Raw genomic sequence first — 21,640 nt, 5'->3', positions numbered from 1 at the left:
GCGAATGTGCACTTCAGAATCTCGCCAGAAGTACTAGGTCATCCGGGGATTTTTTGCCTACTGTTTTTTCGAATACTATATCCACCTTTTTCCTGAGCAAATGATGAGTGCTGCCATGATGGATTCCAACTTCCGTTTGAATGCTGTTCCCGTTCCGGTTTCCATAAGGACCCATTGTTAAAATAAATTAAAGGTAAAAAGAGTGAATGAATTGAATTAAACGGAAACTTTTTTGAACATTACTAAAAAATAAAATGAGTGCAGGGTTAAGCTGTGCTGTGGTTGGCTACCACAACAACAGAAATAAACCGAAGAAATTCCTGGAAGCCCCAACAAATCTGAAAAGAATGTCCGTATACGGCTCCATATGCCTTGCATTTTATGCGAAAGACAAGCTTGGCTTGCAGCACTTAAGTTAAAATACTCTCCAAAAAAATGGTATATGTGCGTTTTTATCATTTTGAGAGCAAAACTTCACCCGATCAGGAGCTGTATGTAGGATATGAGCACTCATCTGTTTTCAATGTAGCTAACTTCGGGCAGCTTCATGTCATCTACGCACTTTTTAAACTTTGACGGGTCAGGAACTGACAAAAGATGGTCAAGTGATGGTACTATTGAGCCATGTGCTTTTTTTTAAACCATTTTTACAGGTTTAATGTTACATTTTCAGCTTGGAAAATATGCTAATTTGACTAGAAATACCAGAGGTGTTTGTTTTTGAGATTGAACATATTTACATGTTACTGGAAATTGATAAACTGTAGAGAGCTCAACAAATGACTTTAAGTAGAAAATGGTGATGGCGATTTAAGTCTGGTTTCAAACCAAATAATGCTGCATGCAGTGTAAACCCACAAACCTGACAAGAGCATGTCGTGTTTATGTCTTACATGATTCTATGCCAATATTTTTAGTTGTTTTGACAAAGAGAGGTGAACTTTGGGGAAGTCAGAGGGGCCAGCGTGTTATTTTAAGGTACATGTAGAACTATTTAAGTAATTAGCTGTTGATTCCTGTAGAGACAGAAGGAAGGTATTGCAGCAGAGTCCTGAAAGAGCGCCCTGTATCACATAAATAAATCCCTCCACCCAATGCCCTAATCTAGCAAAGCACCTGAAAAGACCTATTCACTAATCACTGCAAAAACAGAAAAGCAGTTCATCTATAATTTTACACTTTTACTAATAAAATCTAACATTTAAAAATCTCTCTCTTCATCTCTGCTCTTTTTCCTTTGGGTTGAAATGAGTTTATGAAGATTACTTGCAAAATTTTTATGAAGACTTGCTTAATTTCCTTGGTTTGGAAATTAAGAATGGCTGTGAAATCAGTTTAACCATCACAGAATGAGGTTGTTTTGTGTGATGAAATCTAATAATGTGGATGCAGTGATTTTTTGACCATATCCGCTGTGAGTATGTTTGTTAAGCCTTGTCATTAATGTTTTGGCCATCACTAAGTGCTTAAAAAGTACAAACCACAAGCCTTTTCTGTCTGGGGTTGCATCAGTGGAGGCCGTTTGTTTACAGTCAGCTGTGGCTCAAGCCCTCAACTCTTTTTCTCTCTATTCTTCTCTTCTTTTTTCTTCTTTTCTGGCCTGGAGAAGGAAGCGCAGGAGTTTTGGTTCCCATTTTGTGTACGCTGGAACAGTTTAGGAAAGGAAGCACCTTTACACCTTTGATTGTCTGTGGCTGCTGATGTCACATCCTTCCACCATTCTTTGTGTGTGTGTGCATGTATGTTTCCTGTCTCTATCCAATCATACAGTGGGGAGACTTGGGGGTGTATATGACCATGGAGGAACCCAGATAGACACTGATGCTCCCTTACAGTAATGAAACTGTGTGTCTTACAGTAGCTTTTAATGTGTTTTGATTGCATTCAAAATACAGTCGGTGGAAATTAGGGGGGATCCAAATCAGATGTGTTGCGTAACTGTAACTATTTTCTGCTCTAAATGTCCAAATATCAGTATCGATATGCTATTTGAACTGTCATAGTAAATGAAAGTGCAACATTTGATTTTTTTTTTCCTGATGATCCACAGAATAATTGATTGTTAAATTTTTATTTTGTATTTTTACATATTCAAACATGTATATTGGAATAACTGCCATACAGTTTTACAGTTACTTTAAATGATTGGTTTACTTTTTCATCACAAAAATATATATTTTTTTATTACATAAAGATTTATTTGTTTCTAAACAAAAAATTGCAACAAACTAGAAATTATGTAGCTGCATTTGAACTCATTTGGTCAGAAAACAATGTGCGGTGCAATAAGTGTAAAATTTTTAGCTCAGAAAAGTTTGTCCCTATTATCCCTGTCCACTTTAATTCAAATTTTAAAAATCCACATACACCGTTAAAATGTAGTACACATTTTTTTTTTTTTTTTTTTTTTACTGTGTATGTGGATTTTTAAACTGTATGCCAACCATTTTTTACCAGCACTCATTAAGATCTGTACTGCCAGGGTCCCTCCCACACTCATCCTGATCTCAGGTTCAGGTCACCCATCCTGTGTCTTTTCCACTGCCAAGATTTATGGGCACTCATCAGCTTTGTCCCTCAGGCAGACTCTGCCACACTTAAGAAGCACTGGCCATAATGACTTTATACAGACAATAGGCCGTTAACTCTCTCGCTATGGGCTCCCTGCCCCGTTTTAAGTGCAAACCAAACAGCCGCACCTAAATATGTACACGTAAATATGTGTGTAAAAGAAAAAAAACCTTGGGTGTATATAACAGTATTTATTTAGTTTCAATGATTGCAGCATGAAAAGTTCTTAAGATTAAGATGTGGTAAAAAGCGTCAAATCCAAGAAGGGTCAAAAGCATGTCTTTTGTAATCAAATTGTTCATAAGACATATTAAAAATTGTTGACCTCTTCAAGGAAACGGCAGTTTATTTTAAAAGAGTGAGGGTTTATTTAATGTATCATGCACCTCCTAAAAGGTTTACTTTCTGCCCATAATATGTTATTTCAAATCTTCACGACCACATTTCCCCACGAGGATAGAGGATACTGCCCTTTTTTCAAACACACACTAGTACCAAATGTCTTGCAGATGTGCTGCAAAGAAAAGAAAAGAAAAGAAAAGAAAAGAAAAGAAAAGAAAAGAAAAGAAAAGAAAAGAGGGAAAGTGGAAGCGAGACAGTTTACGAAGGGTGGCAACATAGTGCTGAGGTCGATTTCTCAAAAGAACAGCTCCTGTCTGATTGTAATAATAACATACAGATGACTTTAATGTGGTGGGAGTCAAGCAGCGTTGCTCTATAACCCCCCTGTACCTCGCAGATCTCAATAAAAACGAAACCTGCCAGAGTTGTATATCTCATCAAAACAAGTGTTTCATTATCACATACAATCTCTGTACTTTTTACACAAATATAATTCATGGTATTTGCATCTTAATCATTTTTCATTCTCAACACGAGACCCCTTAGAGAAATAAAAAATTGCTTTGTTTCTTTTTCCCCCTAACAAAATTATATCGCTGAGCACGGAGAAGTAGTCATATTCACTTTATTAGGACTCTGACAATACAATCGCGTGCAAAATATATATATTTTTTCTTTTCCAGTGGAACACTAGGGACCGAGCCGACCCAGAATTGTGCCTGTTTATGAACGTACTCATTGCCCTCATAGTTCCATTTCTTAAAAGGAGAGAGAGAGAGAGAGACTGAGAGAAAGAGAGAAAAACACACAGCACCTCATTACATCCCAGTGTCGGCACCCCCACCTCTCTCGCCTTTTCCCCCATGCTTTCTCCTCGTTCCCCCGCCACCCTTGTGCTCTGTGGCAGAGAAAGAGAGGCATGGTTAACAGATGGGAGGGTGGACGGCAGCCTCTCCTCCCTTTCCTCAAGAGAGACCTGCTCACATCTCTCTGGTTTTCCTTTGGTTTTCACCGTTCGCTCATATTTTCTCTTTGTGCTCTTGCTTTGAGCCCAATATATCAAATGCGAAAGGTTGTGGGTTAACTTGTCTTATCTTTCCCTCTCTGTCCTGTAGCATCCCTCTGTGACCCTTCAGCCCTTGGTGATGACCCCTTTTCCAGGCTTTCTTCTGCCTGTCACACTATGCCAAACCTGTCCTGAGGTTCTCTTTGGGGCGGGGGGGGGGATTGGGGATCTTTCTGGCCCTCTCTCTCTCTCACACCCTCCCCATATGCTTTGGCTGTGGATTAGTGAATTGGCTTAGCATGGCAGAGAAAGCCTGTTAGTAGTCCCTCTCCGCCTCACTCTTTCATGGCATAATTGCACATACTAAACTTTAAAACCCTTTCACATACATATTTGATCTTAAACACAAATAGTAATTTGTTCCTGTGCTTTCGGCAGGGGTCAGCCACACTTGTGCATCAAGAACGGATATATTTGATAAGATATTACGAGTGCTTGTGTGGCGGCGAAGGGACCTTATTTACATCTAAAGCGCCTCTGGCTACTGATCAACCACAGCTTGTCTGCACTGTAGTTCGGCTTTACTGGTGTAAATTGGATTGTGCTCATCTGTGGTAATCTGAAAGCAGACGAGTGTGAGCATGTGCACATGTGAAGGAGGGAATGACGGAGAGAGAGAAAGATGGGGAAGGTGGGGTGGCCAAGGTGTGCAGGGTGAATGAGAGATTGTGCTTAGGTCGACTCAGGTTGCCCCAGTGCTTACAGGGGAAGGGAAGGTGAGATAAAAAACGTTACCTAGTGCTTCAAATCACCGCATATATAGTGGCACCAAAAACTATTTGGACACTAAATTTACACTTGAAGGGTTAGTTCACCCAAAAATGAAAATAATGTCATTTCTTACTCACCCTCATGCCGTTCCACACCCGTAAGACCTTCGTTCATCTTCGGAACACAAATTAAGATATTTTTGTTGAAATCCGATGGCTCAGTGAGGCCTGCATAGCTAGCAATGACATTTCCTCTCTCAAGATCCATTAATGTACTAAAAACATATTTAAATCAGTTCATGTGAGTACAGTGGTTCAATATTAATATTATAAAGTGATGAGAATATTTTTTGTGCGGCAAAAAAACAAAATAGCAACTTATATAGTGATGACCGATTTCAAAACACTGCTTCAGAAAGCTTCGGAAGCATTATGAATCAGCGTATCGAATCATGATTCGGATCGCTTGTCAAACCGCCAAACTGCTGAAATCACGTGACTTTGGCGCTCTGAAACGCTGATTCGACACGCTGATTCATTATGCTCTGAAGCTTCCTGAAGCAGTGTTTTGAAATCGGCCATCGCTTTATAAGTCGTTATTTTGTTTTTTTGGCACACCAAAAATATTCTCATCGCTTTATAATATTAATATTGAACCACTGTACTCACATGAACTGATTTAAATAAGTTTTTAGTACATTAATGGATCTTGAGAGAGGAAATGTAATTGCTCCCTATGGAGGCCTCATGGAGCCTGCATAGGATTTCAACAAAAATATCTTAATTTGCATTCTGAAGATTAACAAAAGTCTTACGGGTGTGGAACGGCATGAGGGTGACTAATAAATAACAGAATTTTCATTTTTGGGTGAACTAACCCTTTAAAATTGAATGAAAATCTTTATATGATTTAGATAAAATATCAAACAAAATATAAAGTATGGGGGTCCCCCAGTAAAAATCATGTTCTGGGGGGTAAAATCCACATTTTTGGCAGGGTTCCTTTGGTAAAATTTGGATTCCAGGGGCTAAATATCATGTTATTTGGGGTCGCTTCAACCCGTGGACATGAAAAACAACCCGCTTGCCAAGTAAAAAAAAAAGTAGCCCAATTTGGCAACATTGGTCCAAAGCTATAAGTGAGGTCACTGCAAAAAAAATAAAATAAATAAATAATAAAAAAAAACTTCACAAAAACCTTTAAAAATATAAATAAATGAAAGAATGGATGTTTTAAAAAGTGAAGTTCTATCAAGGGTTATCATCATTTGTTTGATATTTTGTCAAATCTAATGCAATAAAATTCATTCTTTAATAATTTTTGGTCCCACTGTAAACAGGAATCAGTGCCCAGATGAAACTCATTAAAAGACGTTTAAAATTACGTAAGGCACGGCAGTTGAGGCTGTGGCGTGGATGAATCAGGGATTACGGACCTGTCGTTGTCAATGAGGAAGCTCCTCTTGGAGTCGCAGCCAAAGACCCTGTTTTGATTGAGTTAACTACTTAATCAGCTTTCAAATGCGAGCAGCGAAACTGCACTCGGTGACGCCAGGTTCTGCTGGCTGCACGGTGGGTAAATATTTACACAGGCGTCCAGTCATTATCACCAGCTTGTAGTCGAGTTGTTTTGCTCCTTGTTTTATGTCTTTTACAGTGGTCCTCTAAACAATCATCGGATTTCGCCACTTACACGTTAAGACGTGCTCGCTAACAGTCCGGCTAACAGCTCTTGGTGAAGTACAGAGCGCTGTTGTTTGTATGCTAATAGAGTGTAATCTTATTCACAGCTATTATTAGAGACAATGGAAAATACATTATATCAATACGAGCACAAGGTTGTATTAGTAGCAACGAAACTATGTATTTAACAACTCTATTTCAACAACACCGAAGGAATCCAACAATTCAACGTGGAATTTGGTAGATTAGCAGCATCCTATGAAATGAAGATGGATCTCAGCCAATGAAATTAGAGTTTGCTTGCGGTTTAACTTATATGACATGGAAAAGTCTCTCGAACACTTTCAAACCCCTACTCCACCCATAAACATTTGATTATTAATAAATGAGAGAAGCATGGCAACGCGCATAGAAGCGCAGCATATCCTTTAGGTGCATCTACATCAATGTTCCTTGCTCGCTCTGGCAGGTGAAATCTGGTTCAGAAAGAAGAAAAAGAGCCGGAGAATAAAGAGAAAGCAATGGAGGGCTTTTAACGTGACACCACTGACAGCTTTACTGCATTACAGCGAGCTTAAATAATGGGACGCTCATTTGCATAACGAGGGACGTTATCACCTCTACTGTCAGAATAAAACACAACAACACTTCTGCCGCTCCTCCCAGAGATGAATCGGGTTGGCCTACTTTACGGCACCAAAGAGGTGCGCACATGCACACAAACACCGGTGCGCGCACATGTGTGTTCTGTGATCGCGAGCTCTCTCACTGTGTGAATCTGAGCTGTGAGCACTTTATAGAAAGCCTGGGTTAGCTTCTCGGGTGAGGGCAGCCTTTCAAAAGGCTCAGCAGGAGGGCCCGATAAAGGCCCCGCACACCTCTTTCCCTGAGAGACGGAGAGCGGAGCAAAGCCGCGACGTGACAACAGGATCATATTCCAGAGCGGGTTTGATGAGGGTAAATCAGGATGGCCCAGGTTTCCATTCAGGTTCTTCTTCAGATCAGATCTTATGATATGTGGATAGTAAAGCCTCGCAGTTTGGGGCAACGTAGCTCAGCTACAGTTTTGTTGCGTTCACAAGAAATTTCAGCTAAAAGGGAAATACCAGTGTGTTCGTTCTGAATGTAGTGACAATTCTCTGCGATGTTACACCGGCGTTGTTTAGGAAAGTGCCGCTGTTTGTCGTTCAGGCGACAGTAAACGTTACACTGCAAATGATTAGAGCTGTTAAGTTAGTGGCACTTCCAAAACACTGTCAAATTCTCTGTGACTGTAGAGAGAGCATGACAGTGCTGTCTACCCTCATAGTCGCAGCCGAAGCGCGAGAATCTGATTTGCATGATATTGATGGCAGAAAACAGCGCTGCCTCGAAACGTCGACGGATTCTTTTGTCTTTATTTGCTGTCCCATGTGGCTCAGACTCTGCCTTTCCCTGTTTTTTAACGTTGCGGTTTTGCCATTTTTCATCTGACTTAATGCCTTTCTCTCTCTGCCTTTCGCAGGTACAGCTACTGGAATCTTTGAATTGAGCGGAGGAAGTCGAGAGAAGAAAGCCTGGTTTGAAGAAAACGCAAGCAAAAACAGAGGGACAAAAGAATAAAGTTCAGTGGTGAAAGAGAGAGACGAAAAGACGGGGACAATGGGGAGGAAAAAGATTCAGATCACACGGATTATGGATGAACGCAACAGACAGGTGAGTCACGCTGACCAGAAGGAGCCAAAAACTGCCTCTAGACAGCTTCCTTCACAGAAGTTTGACGGGTTATTTCAAACTAAAATAGACCAAGTAGGTGGTGTGCGCACGCTAATTGTCGGCATCCTCGCACGCTGCCACCTCTTGCGCATGGCAGTGGAATATTACTTTAGCAGGGGCAGGGTGGGTGGAGAACACAAACATGCAGAGATGGCAATGGTGGAATGATGCCACATGCTTCAGGGCTTTAGGTGGAGTCAACACAGAGGTAGAAGAAGGCCCTCGAGGGGCCTTCCTGCCTTTGCTAGTAGTTTTCCTCTTCAACTCGGCTCTCAGATCACTGAGATCTTGCTCCTCATGTGTAGCAATTGTAGTAATTGTAATTGTAATCCCTGTTGAAAAAAAAAAGAATCTTAAATTAGGTCTTAGCTGTTTTAAGCTGGACTAGTAAATCTCCCATTTTAGCCAAGCTAGTTTAGCTGATTTCCTAACCAGAAGACAAGTGGCTAAAACCCCTCTAAAACCAGCAAACCTGACTAAACCATCTTTGACTTTGACTTTTCCTCTGCATAGATGGCACTGAAATCATGAAATAACTGTATAAATTTGCCTTTTTTTTTGTTTCTCAGACAATTTCTAACTGAACATATTCTGTTAATGAAAAACGTTCTGTTTTGTATCTCCGTTTCTCTGGCCGTGAAACAGAATCAAGTCAGGAACACACAAAAACAGGCAGATATTATGCATAGCAGTTACTGTAGTTGTATTGATCGTATTGGTGCCAGTTACATAGATGCTTGTTTTACTGCAAGATCAATAAATGTTCTTTAGGCTTGACATTTACATTTGTCCCCTTATAGAAAAAAAAAAAAAAGCAGAAAAACCTGGAAAGCAGTTTGCAGTTTGACAGAAAGTAACCTTGACTAGTTTGAGGTTGTTGTCTTTGTCTTTTGTGTTGTAACTTGACTCTCTGAACAGTCAACCAGAGTCCTCACATCCTTTCACAGGATGACACTTTGTCACAGAAACAGACATTTGTAGTTCCTCAGTCTGGTCTGGAAAAAAAAAAAATGTGATTTTGGAAAAAGAACTTGGCTAACAGTTGATATGACAGAGTGAGACCATACTGCTGCAGTTAATGGCTGCTGTCTGGACCTTGGGTGGGTTGATCAATTATTGAAGATAGTGTGAGGGCCTGAGGAGAAGTGGAGGAGAAAGAGAGAGAAAAGCGGGTGAGGAAAGTAATGGGCGTGTCAGCCGGAGCAGACGGAGGGGGCACAGTGACATTAGTCATTCAGTACTTGTGGGTTGAGTAAGTTCTCCCCCTTGAGGAAACCAGAGGCTCACATTCATGTGGGCTTTCATGCCATACGCTGAAAGAATGAGTCAAGGTACTTCTCAAACCAGAAACTTCTCTGTTCTCTGTTTCTGTTTATTTTGAAAAACCAACAAGTTTAGATGTTAGCAAGGCATCATATTGAATTTGCTTCTGAGTTTAAAATAACAGAAATATGTATAGTTTGAATTTTAAAGGTTTGTGTTTATGAAAAATAAGTCTTATTGGGGAGTGTATGTGTGCTTTAAGAAGAGGTTCACCCAGAAATTCAATTATTTATTCACTTCTACTAATTTCAGTAGAACTTAACACACATTTCAGCCTCTTTCCCACACAAATCTATTGTATTAATTAAAAAAGGAAAAAAAAAAAAAAAAACCTTTACACAACCTTTCTGCTCTATTTTACTTTCAATGACACAGAGTTTCTAATCATAAGTTAAGATGAAAAGGAAAGGAGGAAAGAAACGGAGAGAAGAAGGAGGGGGGGCTGAGGTCAGGATGTTTTTGGCGAGGCTATCGGATTGCACAGAGAGCATCCTGTCTTGGTGTTATCGCTGTTCTCCTCTCCTTCTCTCTCTCTCTGGTTCTCTCACTCCCCCTTAACCAGACTTCAAGATCAGAGATTGATACAGGAAGGACACCTGATGAGAGTCAATGCCACAGATTTCCAGGCCTTGGGATAGAAAAGAAGAAAGGGATGACAAAGAAAAAAAACAATGACATTTATTTCCTTTTGACCAGTTTCCTTCAATATGGTTGAAATGAAGCTTTTTATACTAATTAAGTACTTTTGTTCTGTGAATGTTCAGATGCGTCACACTGTGTGGGATTGACCTCTTGCACACTACAAAAATAAACTTCTAAGTTGCATGATTGCAGTGTTGATGGATAATGAAGCAGAAAACATTTTAAATTTGTATAATTATTTGTAATGTATTACTTATTAAACACAGAAGCCCTAGAACATGACATTTATCCTTTTGCCAAAATCCGGCATACTTTTCTATGCTTAATGTCTAGTATGACCACATCGTTAGCCATATGTCAACAACTTTAATAAAAAGCAACGCCAAAAAATATACTGTGGCCTTCCAAAGTGATAAAAATAAGCTCATAAATTCTCTAGAGAGGTTTTGGTCAGAAGATGCTTTGCTGAAAACACGCATCATAAATTGTCGTGTATTTATAGAGTATAGGCCATGTTCGACAGCTGGCACAAGGGTTATCATTGACTCTCGTCCTCTTGCTGCCATTCATCTGGGGTTGTGGCAAACAACCAGCTTCATTGTATTACAAGAGAACCATGAAGACAGACATCACAAGACAAAAAGAATGGGGGACCTTTGACTTACAAAGGGTTTTTTGGTTTCTATTTTGCTTTTTCTCTACCCTCTAGCTCTTTATGTGTTGAAGACGTGGCTGGGGCTGAGCATATTTTCACTTCCTCTTTAGGAAATCTTTCCATACCAAAGCCAAATAAACAACAGACTGCTTCAATGGTGTTACCTTAAGCACGGCATTCTTGAGATGCTTGCTCTTTTTTTCATGCAAATGCTTCAAAATTCTGTAGTAGAGTTTCATCTTTATGTATATATATATATACATTTGTTCCTCTGGTGACAAAGCTGGATTTTCAGTGATCATTACTCCAGTTTTTAGTGTCACATGATTTTCTTCAGAAATCATTTTAATATGCTTTTTTTGTGAAAACAGTTGTGCAGCTTAAAGGAATAGTTCACCCAGAAATTAAATTTTTGTCATTAAATATTCCTTCTATACTAGTAGAACTGAACACACAGCCTTTATGCAGCTCTTTTGCATATAATGACAATTTATATCTGTCAAGCTCCAAAAAAAGACAAAAAGCACTAGAAAAGTACCATAAAAGAATTCTTTCATCTGAGAACCAGTGATATTTTATGTTGTTGGTCCCTAAAATTTGTGATTTGTATGGATAATTGTTTCCCCCAGATATAAAGTCGCAACTGTGAGTTATTATGTGAGAATTGTGAGTTTACAAAAAGTTTTTTTTTTTTCTTCTTCTCAGAATTGGACTATTTCTCACAATTCTGAGAAAAGAAATCAGAATTGGGAGATATAAATTCGCAATTGCGAGAAAAAAGGTTGTGACAATTTTTTTATATCTCACAATTTATATGCAATATTATTGCATATATTTTAATTGCATACACTTTAATAAAAAAAAAAAAGTTTAAATAAGGCAGTAAGAGCTAAATGAAAAAGGCAAAAGTATATGATATAACCGCTTGAATAGTGGATATACAATAAAAACCTAAACCTGCTCGTCCCATACGAATCATCTTTTTCAAGCATTTAATGTCTGAATGCTCAAAAATATATTTGGCCCAGCTGTCGTCTCCCATCATTTCCTTGCTGATATCACCTCTTCCAGATTGGCAGCTTCCCTACGGCCCACCCTGTCTCTGGCGCCATGCTTATGGGCACAAGGCCTCAGTCGCCTTGGGCGGCCACTTTGGCTCCCTAGCCCACCTCCTGAAAACACTTGCGAAGAGCAAGGCACCTCCAGCAGGCCTCCCTGGCGTTGACTGGCTGCCCAGAAGCTTAGACAGAGGGCATCAGTGTGAGGAGCCTGGCTTTCTTCCCCTCAGCCACTCAAACACTTTCCTGGGCACGTCACATGAAAGGACCCCCTGTGTCATTAAAGTGTTAGCCACATCGCTAACAAGAGCATGCTTACTGACTAATTTTCACACTGCTGAATACACAGCATATACTTACAGGCACGTTTGAGAGAGATGAATATGTGTGATAATTATTTAAAATGAAATTATATTTAGTCAATTACACTTGGGAACCAATGTCAGTGCTGATTCATCTGCCATACAGATGATTCTGTTGTAGGCTCATTGAGTTCAGGAAATGCTATGGAGTCGATCCTTCAACATCTTGTTATTGTGCAGCATTCAAAAAATATTTTTATATAATATAACTAACTATAGGGTTAGTTTACCCAAAAATGAAATTTCTGTCATGAAGTCCGTCACCCGTAAGACCTTCTTTCATCTTCGGAACACAAATTAAGATATTTTGATGAAATCCGAGAGGTTTTTTATCCCCATTTAAGATCCAGAAAGGTATTAGTCATCGTTAAAATAGTCCATGTGACTACAGTGGTTCAATCTTAATGTTACGAAGCGACAAGAATACTTTTTGTGTGCAAAAACAAAAATAACGACTTTATTCAACAATTTCTTCTCTACCCTGTAAGTCTCGTACGCAGATGACGTAGCAAACGCAGTTTAGCGCTTCTGCTTTTACGTCCGAACGCCGGCTCACTATTGGCCGACACTGTTCACGTGAGCACCATGACGCATGCGCGTGATGCTGATGCAGGAGCTGGCCAATACAGTCGCCGTTCTGACGTAGAATAGGAAACGCAGCACTGCGTCAACTGCGTACGAGACTGACAGGGTAGAGAAGAAATTGTTGATTAAAGCCGTTATTTTTGTTTTGTTTTTTTGCACACAAAAATTATTCTCGTCACTTCAAACATTAAGGTTGAACCACTGTAGTCACATGGATCATTTTGACAATGTCTTTACTACTTTTTTGGACCTTGAATGACAGTATATGCAAAAAAAATAATTAAAAAAAATAAAGAAATTGGATTTCATCAAAAGTATCTTAATTTGTGTTTTGAATATGAATGAAGGTCTTACAGGTTTGAAACAACATGAGTGTGTGTACTTAATGACATAAATTTCATTTTTGGGTGAACTAACCCTTTAAATGAATATAAAGTGACATTTATAGTTTTACAAAAGTTTTCTATTTCAAATAAATGCTCTTCTTTTGAACTTTTAATTCATGAAAGAATCCTGAAAAAAAATTATCATGGTCTCCACAAAAAAATGTTAAGCAACACAACAGATTTCATCATTGATAATGATATGAAATTTTTCTTGAGCAGCAAATCAACATATTAGAATGATTTCTGAAGGATCATGTGACACTGAAGACTGTAGTAATGATGCTGAAAATTCAGCTTTGCCATCACAGGAATAAATTATATTTCAAATCATATTAAAATAAAACCTTTTACTATATTTTTGATCAAATAAATGCAACTTTACTGAGTATATCTTACTGACCAAATGTTAATAGTAGTGTATATTCCATTTCATTTTTATTTCCTTGAATTGGACAAGAAGGGAATTATCACAGTCACTTTGCTATGAGCTGGGGTTTTAACCTTGGAGGAGCAAAAAGAACAATGACAAATATGACGTTTTGGGATTTTCTTCAGTAGAACGGCTCAATAAAAAGGGTCAGTAGTTACTTCTGTGTTAGAAATTCAGTTCCTGGAAGCATCCGTGTGATGGAAGTTCATTCAGAAGTACGCCCTTTAATTGGCACTCAACATGCATGTGGTTTTCACCCCTCTAACTGACTTGGCAAACGCAGGCGCCACACGTTCCGTAGGCTTCTGTTACCTTTCTTTTCATCTCTGCCTCATGATGGTGTGATGGCATGGAGACGGTGCTTGATTCAGCCACCCATGACAACAGAGGCGTCTCTCCAATCAACAACGGAAAGGTGTAAAACAGTTTGAGTAAAATTAACAGCAAGAAAATAATGAGGCCCTCTGGGTATCCCATCACCCCTTGCTCCCCTCTCCACGATTCCCACCTTTCTCTTGTGATCGTTACCTCTGCGCCTGTCTCCTCACGAAACACGCTGTGCGTGTTTTTTTTCCACTTTTTCATCTGTCTCTCCCTCTGCCTCTCCTCTTCTTTTTCTGCTTCTTCACCAACATCATCTCAAAAATTCCTTTGCTTCCGCGAAGTGTAACTTCTCCAAATTTCTCCTCTTAGAATTGATCTTCTTAAAATTCTTTTGTTCCTCTTACGCTAATTGTTATTCCACTTTTCTTCTCATTATTCAGTGCTTTTCACGCAGGTTTTGTTTCTTATTATGTTTCTGCTGATGACCTTCAAATCATGCTCTTCGTTACAGCAAGCAATGTGCTGAAATATCGCATGACTTTTAACCATATTTAGTTACTGTCAGTGTAGTTTAGCAGAAATGGTGAGTTTGTTAACACAAAAGCAACCTCTAACATGCTTTAACATTTAAATATACAATGTTTAGAAAGGGAACAGAGCAGAATTAGTCGTGTCCCGCGTCTGAGCATGATGTCTAATGTCAATACAACCCCTACTGTGAGACTTTACCATAATAATGATTCATACAGTAAAACATGGAGCGTGAGCGGGGAGATTTTGGGGTGCGTGGGTCGCACGGACCACGGTTCATGGGCAGATGGTGACAAATGGACATTCATCCTCCCTGTCTCTGTCCTCTAGAGGAACTCCCCAGGGGAAAAAATGCACTGGAGGCGGGAAGCAGAAGCGAAGCCATTGTGAAGGGGAAGCTGTCAGGCACTTCCTGTTATGAGAGGAAATGCATACAAATGTGCTTCCTGACCTCCCCCCTCGACTCCCCCTCACACACACGTGCATACACACACACCAAACTCAGGCTGGGAATCAGACCTTTTTTCTCCTTTCTCCTTTTCATTCTTTCTGTTTGGCAGTAGAAAGTGATTCTCAGTCCTTTGAACAGCAGTTCAAACTCACCTTATGCGCACAGTGACGCATTTACATCTACATGCTTGGCAGTTTGTTTGTCACGCTTGATAAGAATGTGCTCACACGATAAGGGCTTCGCACTCCTGCGGTCTACAGGTTCAGGGTTCGAAGAAACAAAATCACGATCGTTATGAACCGTGGTCCTTCCTTCATTCTTTGCAGCTCTCACCACATCGAGGAGGTGTTGCAACTGGCATTTTCTGCAATTAACACGCTGGATCGCTGAAGGCTCATGAGCTTCACAGATTGCGGAGGCAGGTAGTAAGCAGGAGAAGAAGAAGAAGAAGAAGAAGAACATCACGCTCAAAGCCCTTGTGATCACATTACACCAGCATGTTACATACTGTATATGGTGAACCTAAAATCAGTTTTGGAGACAAAAAGTGACAGAAGGCTATTATAATGTTCTTCTTCTTCATCAGATGAGATAAAATAAGTAGTATTTGGCTAGTATTCAGTCATGTGATCCCAAAATGGTGCAGCTTTAATTAGGCTGCTAATTTCATGTTGAGTGGACGTGTTTAAACAGATTTCACACTAAAAAATTTCAGGAGTAAAAAAAACTTTGTCTCATTTACTCACCCTCATGTTCTTCAAAACCTGTATGGCTTTCTTTCTTCTGTGGAACATAAAAGAAGATATTTTCAACAATGTTGGTAGCCATACAGTTTTGATGTCCGTTGACAAAGACAAAGTCTTGGAATGACACGAGGGTGAGCAAATGATGACATGATTTTCATCTTTAGGTGAACTATCCCTTTAATAATAAAATTTTGAGTGCACCGTTCACTTAAACAGGAATGTGACCGTGCAGTTTTAGAAAAACAAGACTGATGAAGGATTAGTGAAGTATCTTTAGTATGTTGTTTTGTGACTGTGGGTGTTGATGTCACTAGCCACAGTTATGAGCTTGACCACAGTGATTATTTAAAGTCCTTATATCTCCATATCTGAGAATGTGTGATACTACTTCCTCTTTCAGAGAACTGCCCAGTGAAAATTGCTACATTTATTTTGGATGTGTGAATTAATGACTGTTATTTGTTATTCAAATAATTCAAAATTCAAAGTCTGTTCATCAAACACATTGTTCAGCTTTTTCTTTTCTCAACCTGCTGTCATTACTGGAGGATTTTTGGCTTATTCTTTTTGCATCTTGTCACACTTGCCAAATCTCCAGAAGAAGAAGAAACCTCTCAGAACTGCTAAGCCACAGTATGGAAGCTCAAAACTCTCACTTTGGCTTTATCTTGCAGAAAAAGGAGCTGTCAAAACATCAGTTGTGTTGTTTAAGTGGCTGTTCGACTTGTCAAAATGAACTTGTCAAAATGATACATAATCAATACATCATCTTTGCTCATAAATTATTAGAAATATGATGATAGAAGATGACCAGCAGCAGGATGATTTTAACTTTTGTAGCTGTAATCGCCGAAGGATGAGAGATCACTGTCAAATGAAATTGTGTACTTGAACTCCAGTTCAAGTACACAGACACTGTAAAAAGTGGCTGTTATTTTCTTAAGGGGATAGTTCACCCAAAAATGAAAATTTCATCATTTATTCACCATTATATTTGCACCAAACCTGCATGACTTTCTTTATTTTGTGGGGTACGAACAAATTTTCTAAAATGTCTGTTTTTTTTTTATTTTTCATAAAATGAAGGTCAATAGGGTCCAGTGTTATTTTGGTCCCAAAACTTTCATGAAATGGACTAAACTTTAAAAATACCTTTTTTAGTGCTCTGCAGAAGATAGAAAGTCATACAGATCAGATACAGAAATTTGTCTTAAATAAAACCAGTTAATTTAGATGTTACAACACCAAGTACGTGTGTAGGTTCGACAACACTTGAAACACTTTTTTTTTTTTTTTTTTTTACTGTAAGCCCAAATAAGTTGGCAAAACTCAATCAGTTGCCTCAATTTTTAAGTTAAGAAATTCAAAGTTTAAGTAAGCAGAACCGGCAGATTTTTATTTTGTACTCATAAATTTTAATTGTTCTTAACTTGAAATGTTTGAGTACACTAATTCATACATTTAACTTAAAGGTGGTACAGGGGATGTTTTCGTCAACTGAGTTTTTGAAATGAGCACATGCGGAAGAACAACCCCCCTCCTTCACAGCTCATTTCAAGTGAACGCCTCCCAAAACTCGTGCACGAGTGTTTGTTTACCACCGGCATTCGCTGTGTTATTAAGCCGGGCACACATTTTACGACTAGCTAAAACATTCTGACTATGCTCAACATACAGCGATAGTTTCCTGCTCCTGAAGCAGATTTATATACTTTCACATGGAATTTGAACACCGACTGTAATCGCAGACTAAACGCAACTTGCTCTGACTGGACGCGTTTGAGCGCGATCAGTCATAAGTATCAATTTACATTAATAATCGGCCTTACAATCGTTAACCGGCGCACACACTTAGTGGATTCATTATGTCGGACTCACCGCAGGTGACTCATAATCTGCAGTTGTTACTCCTGTCTCCCGACAAAAACATTGCATGCAGCGCCTGTAGAGTGTGGAAAGTTACTAGAGCGTGCAGCCGCGCGTCTCTCACAAGGAACGTCATGGCAGTAATTGACAAGCCAGAGGGCCAATCCGCGCACGTCTCTCACAATGGCAGTGATTGACAAGCCAGAGGGCCAATCGTTTACGCGATGATCGCATAAACGATTGACTGATGTTTTTAAGGCCTTACCTCGTGCACAGATGATGTATATTAATATTATTCCTTTCAGTGCACCTAATAAATAGTCTTTTGTCACTTAGTAAAGACAGTTTCAAGTAATATTGCAAAAATGTATAAAACAAAACATCCTCTTTACCACCTTTAAAGTTTTCCTGTATTTTCATGCATTTGTCACCATGATGGTAAATCTCCAAAAAACCAACATTAACAGAAACTCTTATAAATTAGCATAACAAAACATTAATCACTACTAAATAGTGCACAAAAACATTATATAACACTTTTTTTTTTTTTTAAACAATTTTAGCATTTACTCTTGCTTTCAAGTGTCATGGGCAAAGCATGCGGGGAAATAGAAATCCCAGCCCAGTTTCAGTTAATCTTAAGTTCTTCTAAATTAAAAGAAATAAGTTCATAAAACTCAAAACAATGAAACAGTTAATTTTACTTAAAATATATCAGTTCTGTGAACTTGAAAGAAAAAGAAAGTGCTAAATACTCATAAAAGTTAATTTGACTGAATGTATTTAATTTAAGTTTGTCCTACTCAAACCAATTAATTATTTTGAGCGTTAGGGTTTACAGTGACTGTTTCCTTTGCCATTTTCATAAAGCTACACCGTTTGTTTAGACCATACCCATATTTTTAAATGAAAATGTACCAACTTAAATTAAAAAAACTTTCTGAAACAAAAAACAACAACAAAAAATCATCTACTCATATAACTAGGGCTTAATCTTTATTTATGTATTTTTTCATTTAACACACAACAAAATCTAAATAGTTTCACCATGACAACGTCAGAAACAAATTAGCATCATCAAAGAAATGTAATACCTTATGCTAATACATGCTAATTTTCTTACTTATCAAAATCCTTTGGTGATTATCACATGCACAATATATTTTATAATAGTATGCACTTTCCTTCTGCAGTAAATAATGTATAGATTTGCCGTGAACATGTGTCACATTAACAGATGCGTGAGGGCATTTTGGTTATACTTAAGAGGTGAAAAGTTTAGTGGTTTAGTGGTCAAGGTTCCTCCTCTGTGTTGTTCTTCTCGTGAGCTGGTGTGTGCATGTGTGGTTTCTCCAGCGCTGCATTTAAGTGCTCAAGAGACATGAAACCTATGAGGTCAGAAAGAGATGCTTCTTATTTTTAATGCTGCTAATTTAGATGAGAACATGCACTGAGAAGTCATTAACAGCCTCTCAAACACTCCGTGGCAGCGATGATCTTGGTGCGTGAGTGTGTGTGTGTGTTTGTATGTCTGCTCATCTGCTGAAAAGTACATTTGCACACAGATGCACACGAGGAGAAACTGCCTTCCATGCAACACAGGCAATCTTATACTTTTTTCCTCTCAATTTGCTTGAGGTGAATTTGGTTAACCTTAGTCGTGAAATAAAATCCTAATTATGCAGTTGAACTATTGTATTAGAGGGGCCAGATATAGTTAGTGTTACTGTATTAATCTTAAATGAAAGGTTATTGCAAGGTTTCAGAGCACAAAGGTAATATTTCAATTAGTAAGCTCTTTTCTCCTTATGCCTGTAAGAATAAAAGCAGAAGTGAAATAAGTATTTTACTTTAAGTTAAAGAATGGAATTTTTCAAAGATCTTCAGTTGATTTATGAGAGGAAGGAGCTATTACGCTATTGTCTATTTTTCCAGATAATTTGGAAGAGCACAAAGGAAAATAAAGAAAAGTAGACAGAAGGAAAGAAAAGTAACATTGATTTTCCGAAGAAACGCTGTATTTAGGACAACTCAGGAGTCAGGAATATTTAAGAGCATCAACACGCTGAGCAAACACACATAGAGTCATCCATCTCAGTTTTTATACGCCGTCAGTGCAGCCTGTGACTTGTCTAACCTTGTTTCCCCTCTTCTGTCTCTCTCTAGGTGACGTTTACAAAGAGAAAGTTTGGACTGATGAAGAAAGCCTACGAGCTGAGCGTGTTGTGTGACTGTGAGATTGCCCTCATCATCTTCAACAGCACCAACAAGCTGTTCCAGTATGCCAGCACAGATATGGACAAAGTGTTGCTGAAATACACTGAGTACAATGAGCCACATGAGAGCAGGACCAACTCTGACATTGTGGAGGTGAGTTTCTCTAAACACACTTACCTGACATTCTCACGCTGTCAGCAGATTATTTTCATGGTTATTATAATGTTTTTTTTTTTTTTTTTTTTTAATTAATACTAATAATAAAAACACTACTGTTCAAAGTTTGGGGTCAGTAACTGTTTTTGTTTGTTTGTTTTTAAAAGAAGTCTCTTATGCTTACCAAGGCTACAATTATTTGATCAAAGATACAGTAAAACAGTAATATTTTGAAATATTATTACAATAATTGTTTTTAATATATTTTAAAATATAATTTATTCCTGTGATGGTAAAGCTGAATTTTAAGCATCCATTACTTAGTCTTCAGTGTCAGATGATCCTTCAGAAATCATTCTAATATGCTGATTTGCTGATCAAGAAACATTTCTTATTAGTATCAATGTAGAAAACAGTAGTACTGCTTAGTATTTTTGTGGAAACTTTTTTAATAATAATAATAAAAAAAATCTTGATTATGATCATGATGATTTTTTTTGATGAATAGAAAGTTCATCGAAATTTGTGGCATTATAAACACCTTTACTGTCACTTTTGATCAATTTAACGTGATGAATAAAAGTACTAATTTACTTTAAAAAAAAAAATCTTACTGACACCAAACGTTTGAACGGTAGTGTAACTTTTTCACTTTTTTTGTGACATTTCTGAAAAAGTAAATTAACATTGACTAATGATCTGATAAATGTTATATAGATTAGTGGCTGTTTAAAATGATGCTTATGACAAAATGTGAAACGTAGAGTTTTATATTGGGGGTCCCTTAGGTTGGATGAAAATCTGGGTGTGGGTCTGTAAAGGTAAAAACCTCTGCCATAGATACATCAGTGAGTGTGTATACAGAAACATGTTCATAAATGAGATTTTTTATGTGTGATATTTCAGTAGACTAAATGTATCGTTAACACGTGACTATGACTAGGATTCCTTGTGCATAGTACCAGTGCACCCTTATTTTCAGCTCAACCCTTGGCGAGACACTATAGACACAAGTTTTTTGCAGTCTAATGGACTAAAATAGACTATATAATAAAGTACATTATATACATCCAGTGTAATGCTCTTTTTGAATGCATGCTGCTTTGATGTCTGCATTTTCTCAATCAGCTTAATGCTCCTAAAGGCTCTCAGGTCTTAGAGACACGTTGCCTTTAGCCTAACCTGAGGTCAGGCCATGTTAAGCGATTGGTGGCAAACATCCAAAAGCATGTTGCAGCGTGAGCTGGTTATGTAATCTTCTTTTCTTAGATGTCACAACACATTTTGACAAGCAAAGGTGACATATGTGGGTTGACAAGGTGGTCCTCTGAAGGACTAAAGGGCTTTAAGAAGTCCTCTTGTCATGCCAACAGCACAACAACACACTAACAGGTTCACATCTGCACACAGTTCTTAATATCCCTAGATCTATGGGTGAGTTTATGAAGTGGCTTGTTCTCAATCTAAGTGCAATCCAATTGCTTTGCTCTTAGAGTCAGACAGAAAAAAAACATGTTTTTCTGTCTACTTCCTTTTTTATCCGCTCACTCTGTGCCCCATCTTCATTTCAGCTGTGTGTACACTCGCTCAATAATTCTGCAGCTTAATCATTTATTTTATTTTATTTAACTTATTATTTTTTTTTATTATTTACATATTCAGCGAGTATATTTCCATATGCATATATCTTATAAAGCAAGTGTGGCATCCCTTTTCTAATATATATTTAGGTTTTTGGAAGTTTGGTGATCATCTGTCATAAAGTCTGAAACATGCCCTGT

General features: G+C 38.3%; 1 protein-coding gene across 9 annotated transcripts in view; it reads left to right on the top strand.

The window, feature by feature from the left end:
- mef2cb (myocyte enhancer factor 2cb) overlaps positions 1-21,640 on the top strand; it is an 88,412-nt gene that overhangs the window by 26,335 nt on the left and 40,437 nt on the right. For all 9 annotated transcript variants that reach the window (XM_048189147.1, XM_048189155.1, XM_048189151.1 and 6 more), the window contains 2 exons: positions 7,877-8,067; positions 19,653-19,856. In XM_048189147.1, coding sequence (XP_048045104.1) covers positions 8,014-8,067; positions 19,653-19,856 — 258 coding nt within the window. In that variant the 5' untranslated portion in view covers positions 7,877-8,013. The remainder of the gene's footprint in view (positions 1-7,876; positions 8,068-19,652; positions 19,857-21,640) is intronic.

The sequence above is a fragment of the Megalobrama amblycephala genome, linkage group LG4 (assembly GCF_018812025.1).
Source record: "Megalobrama amblycephala isolate DHTTF-2021 linkage group LG4, ASM1881202v1, whole genome shotgun sequence".
In the NCBI taxonomy this organism is placed as follows: Eukaryota; Metazoa; Chordata; class Actinopteri; order Cypriniformes; family Xenocyprididae; genus Megalobrama; species Megalobrama amblycephala.
The sequence above is the reverse complement of the archived record's forward strand: the minus strand, read 5'-3'. Positions and strand labels throughout refer to the sequence as shown.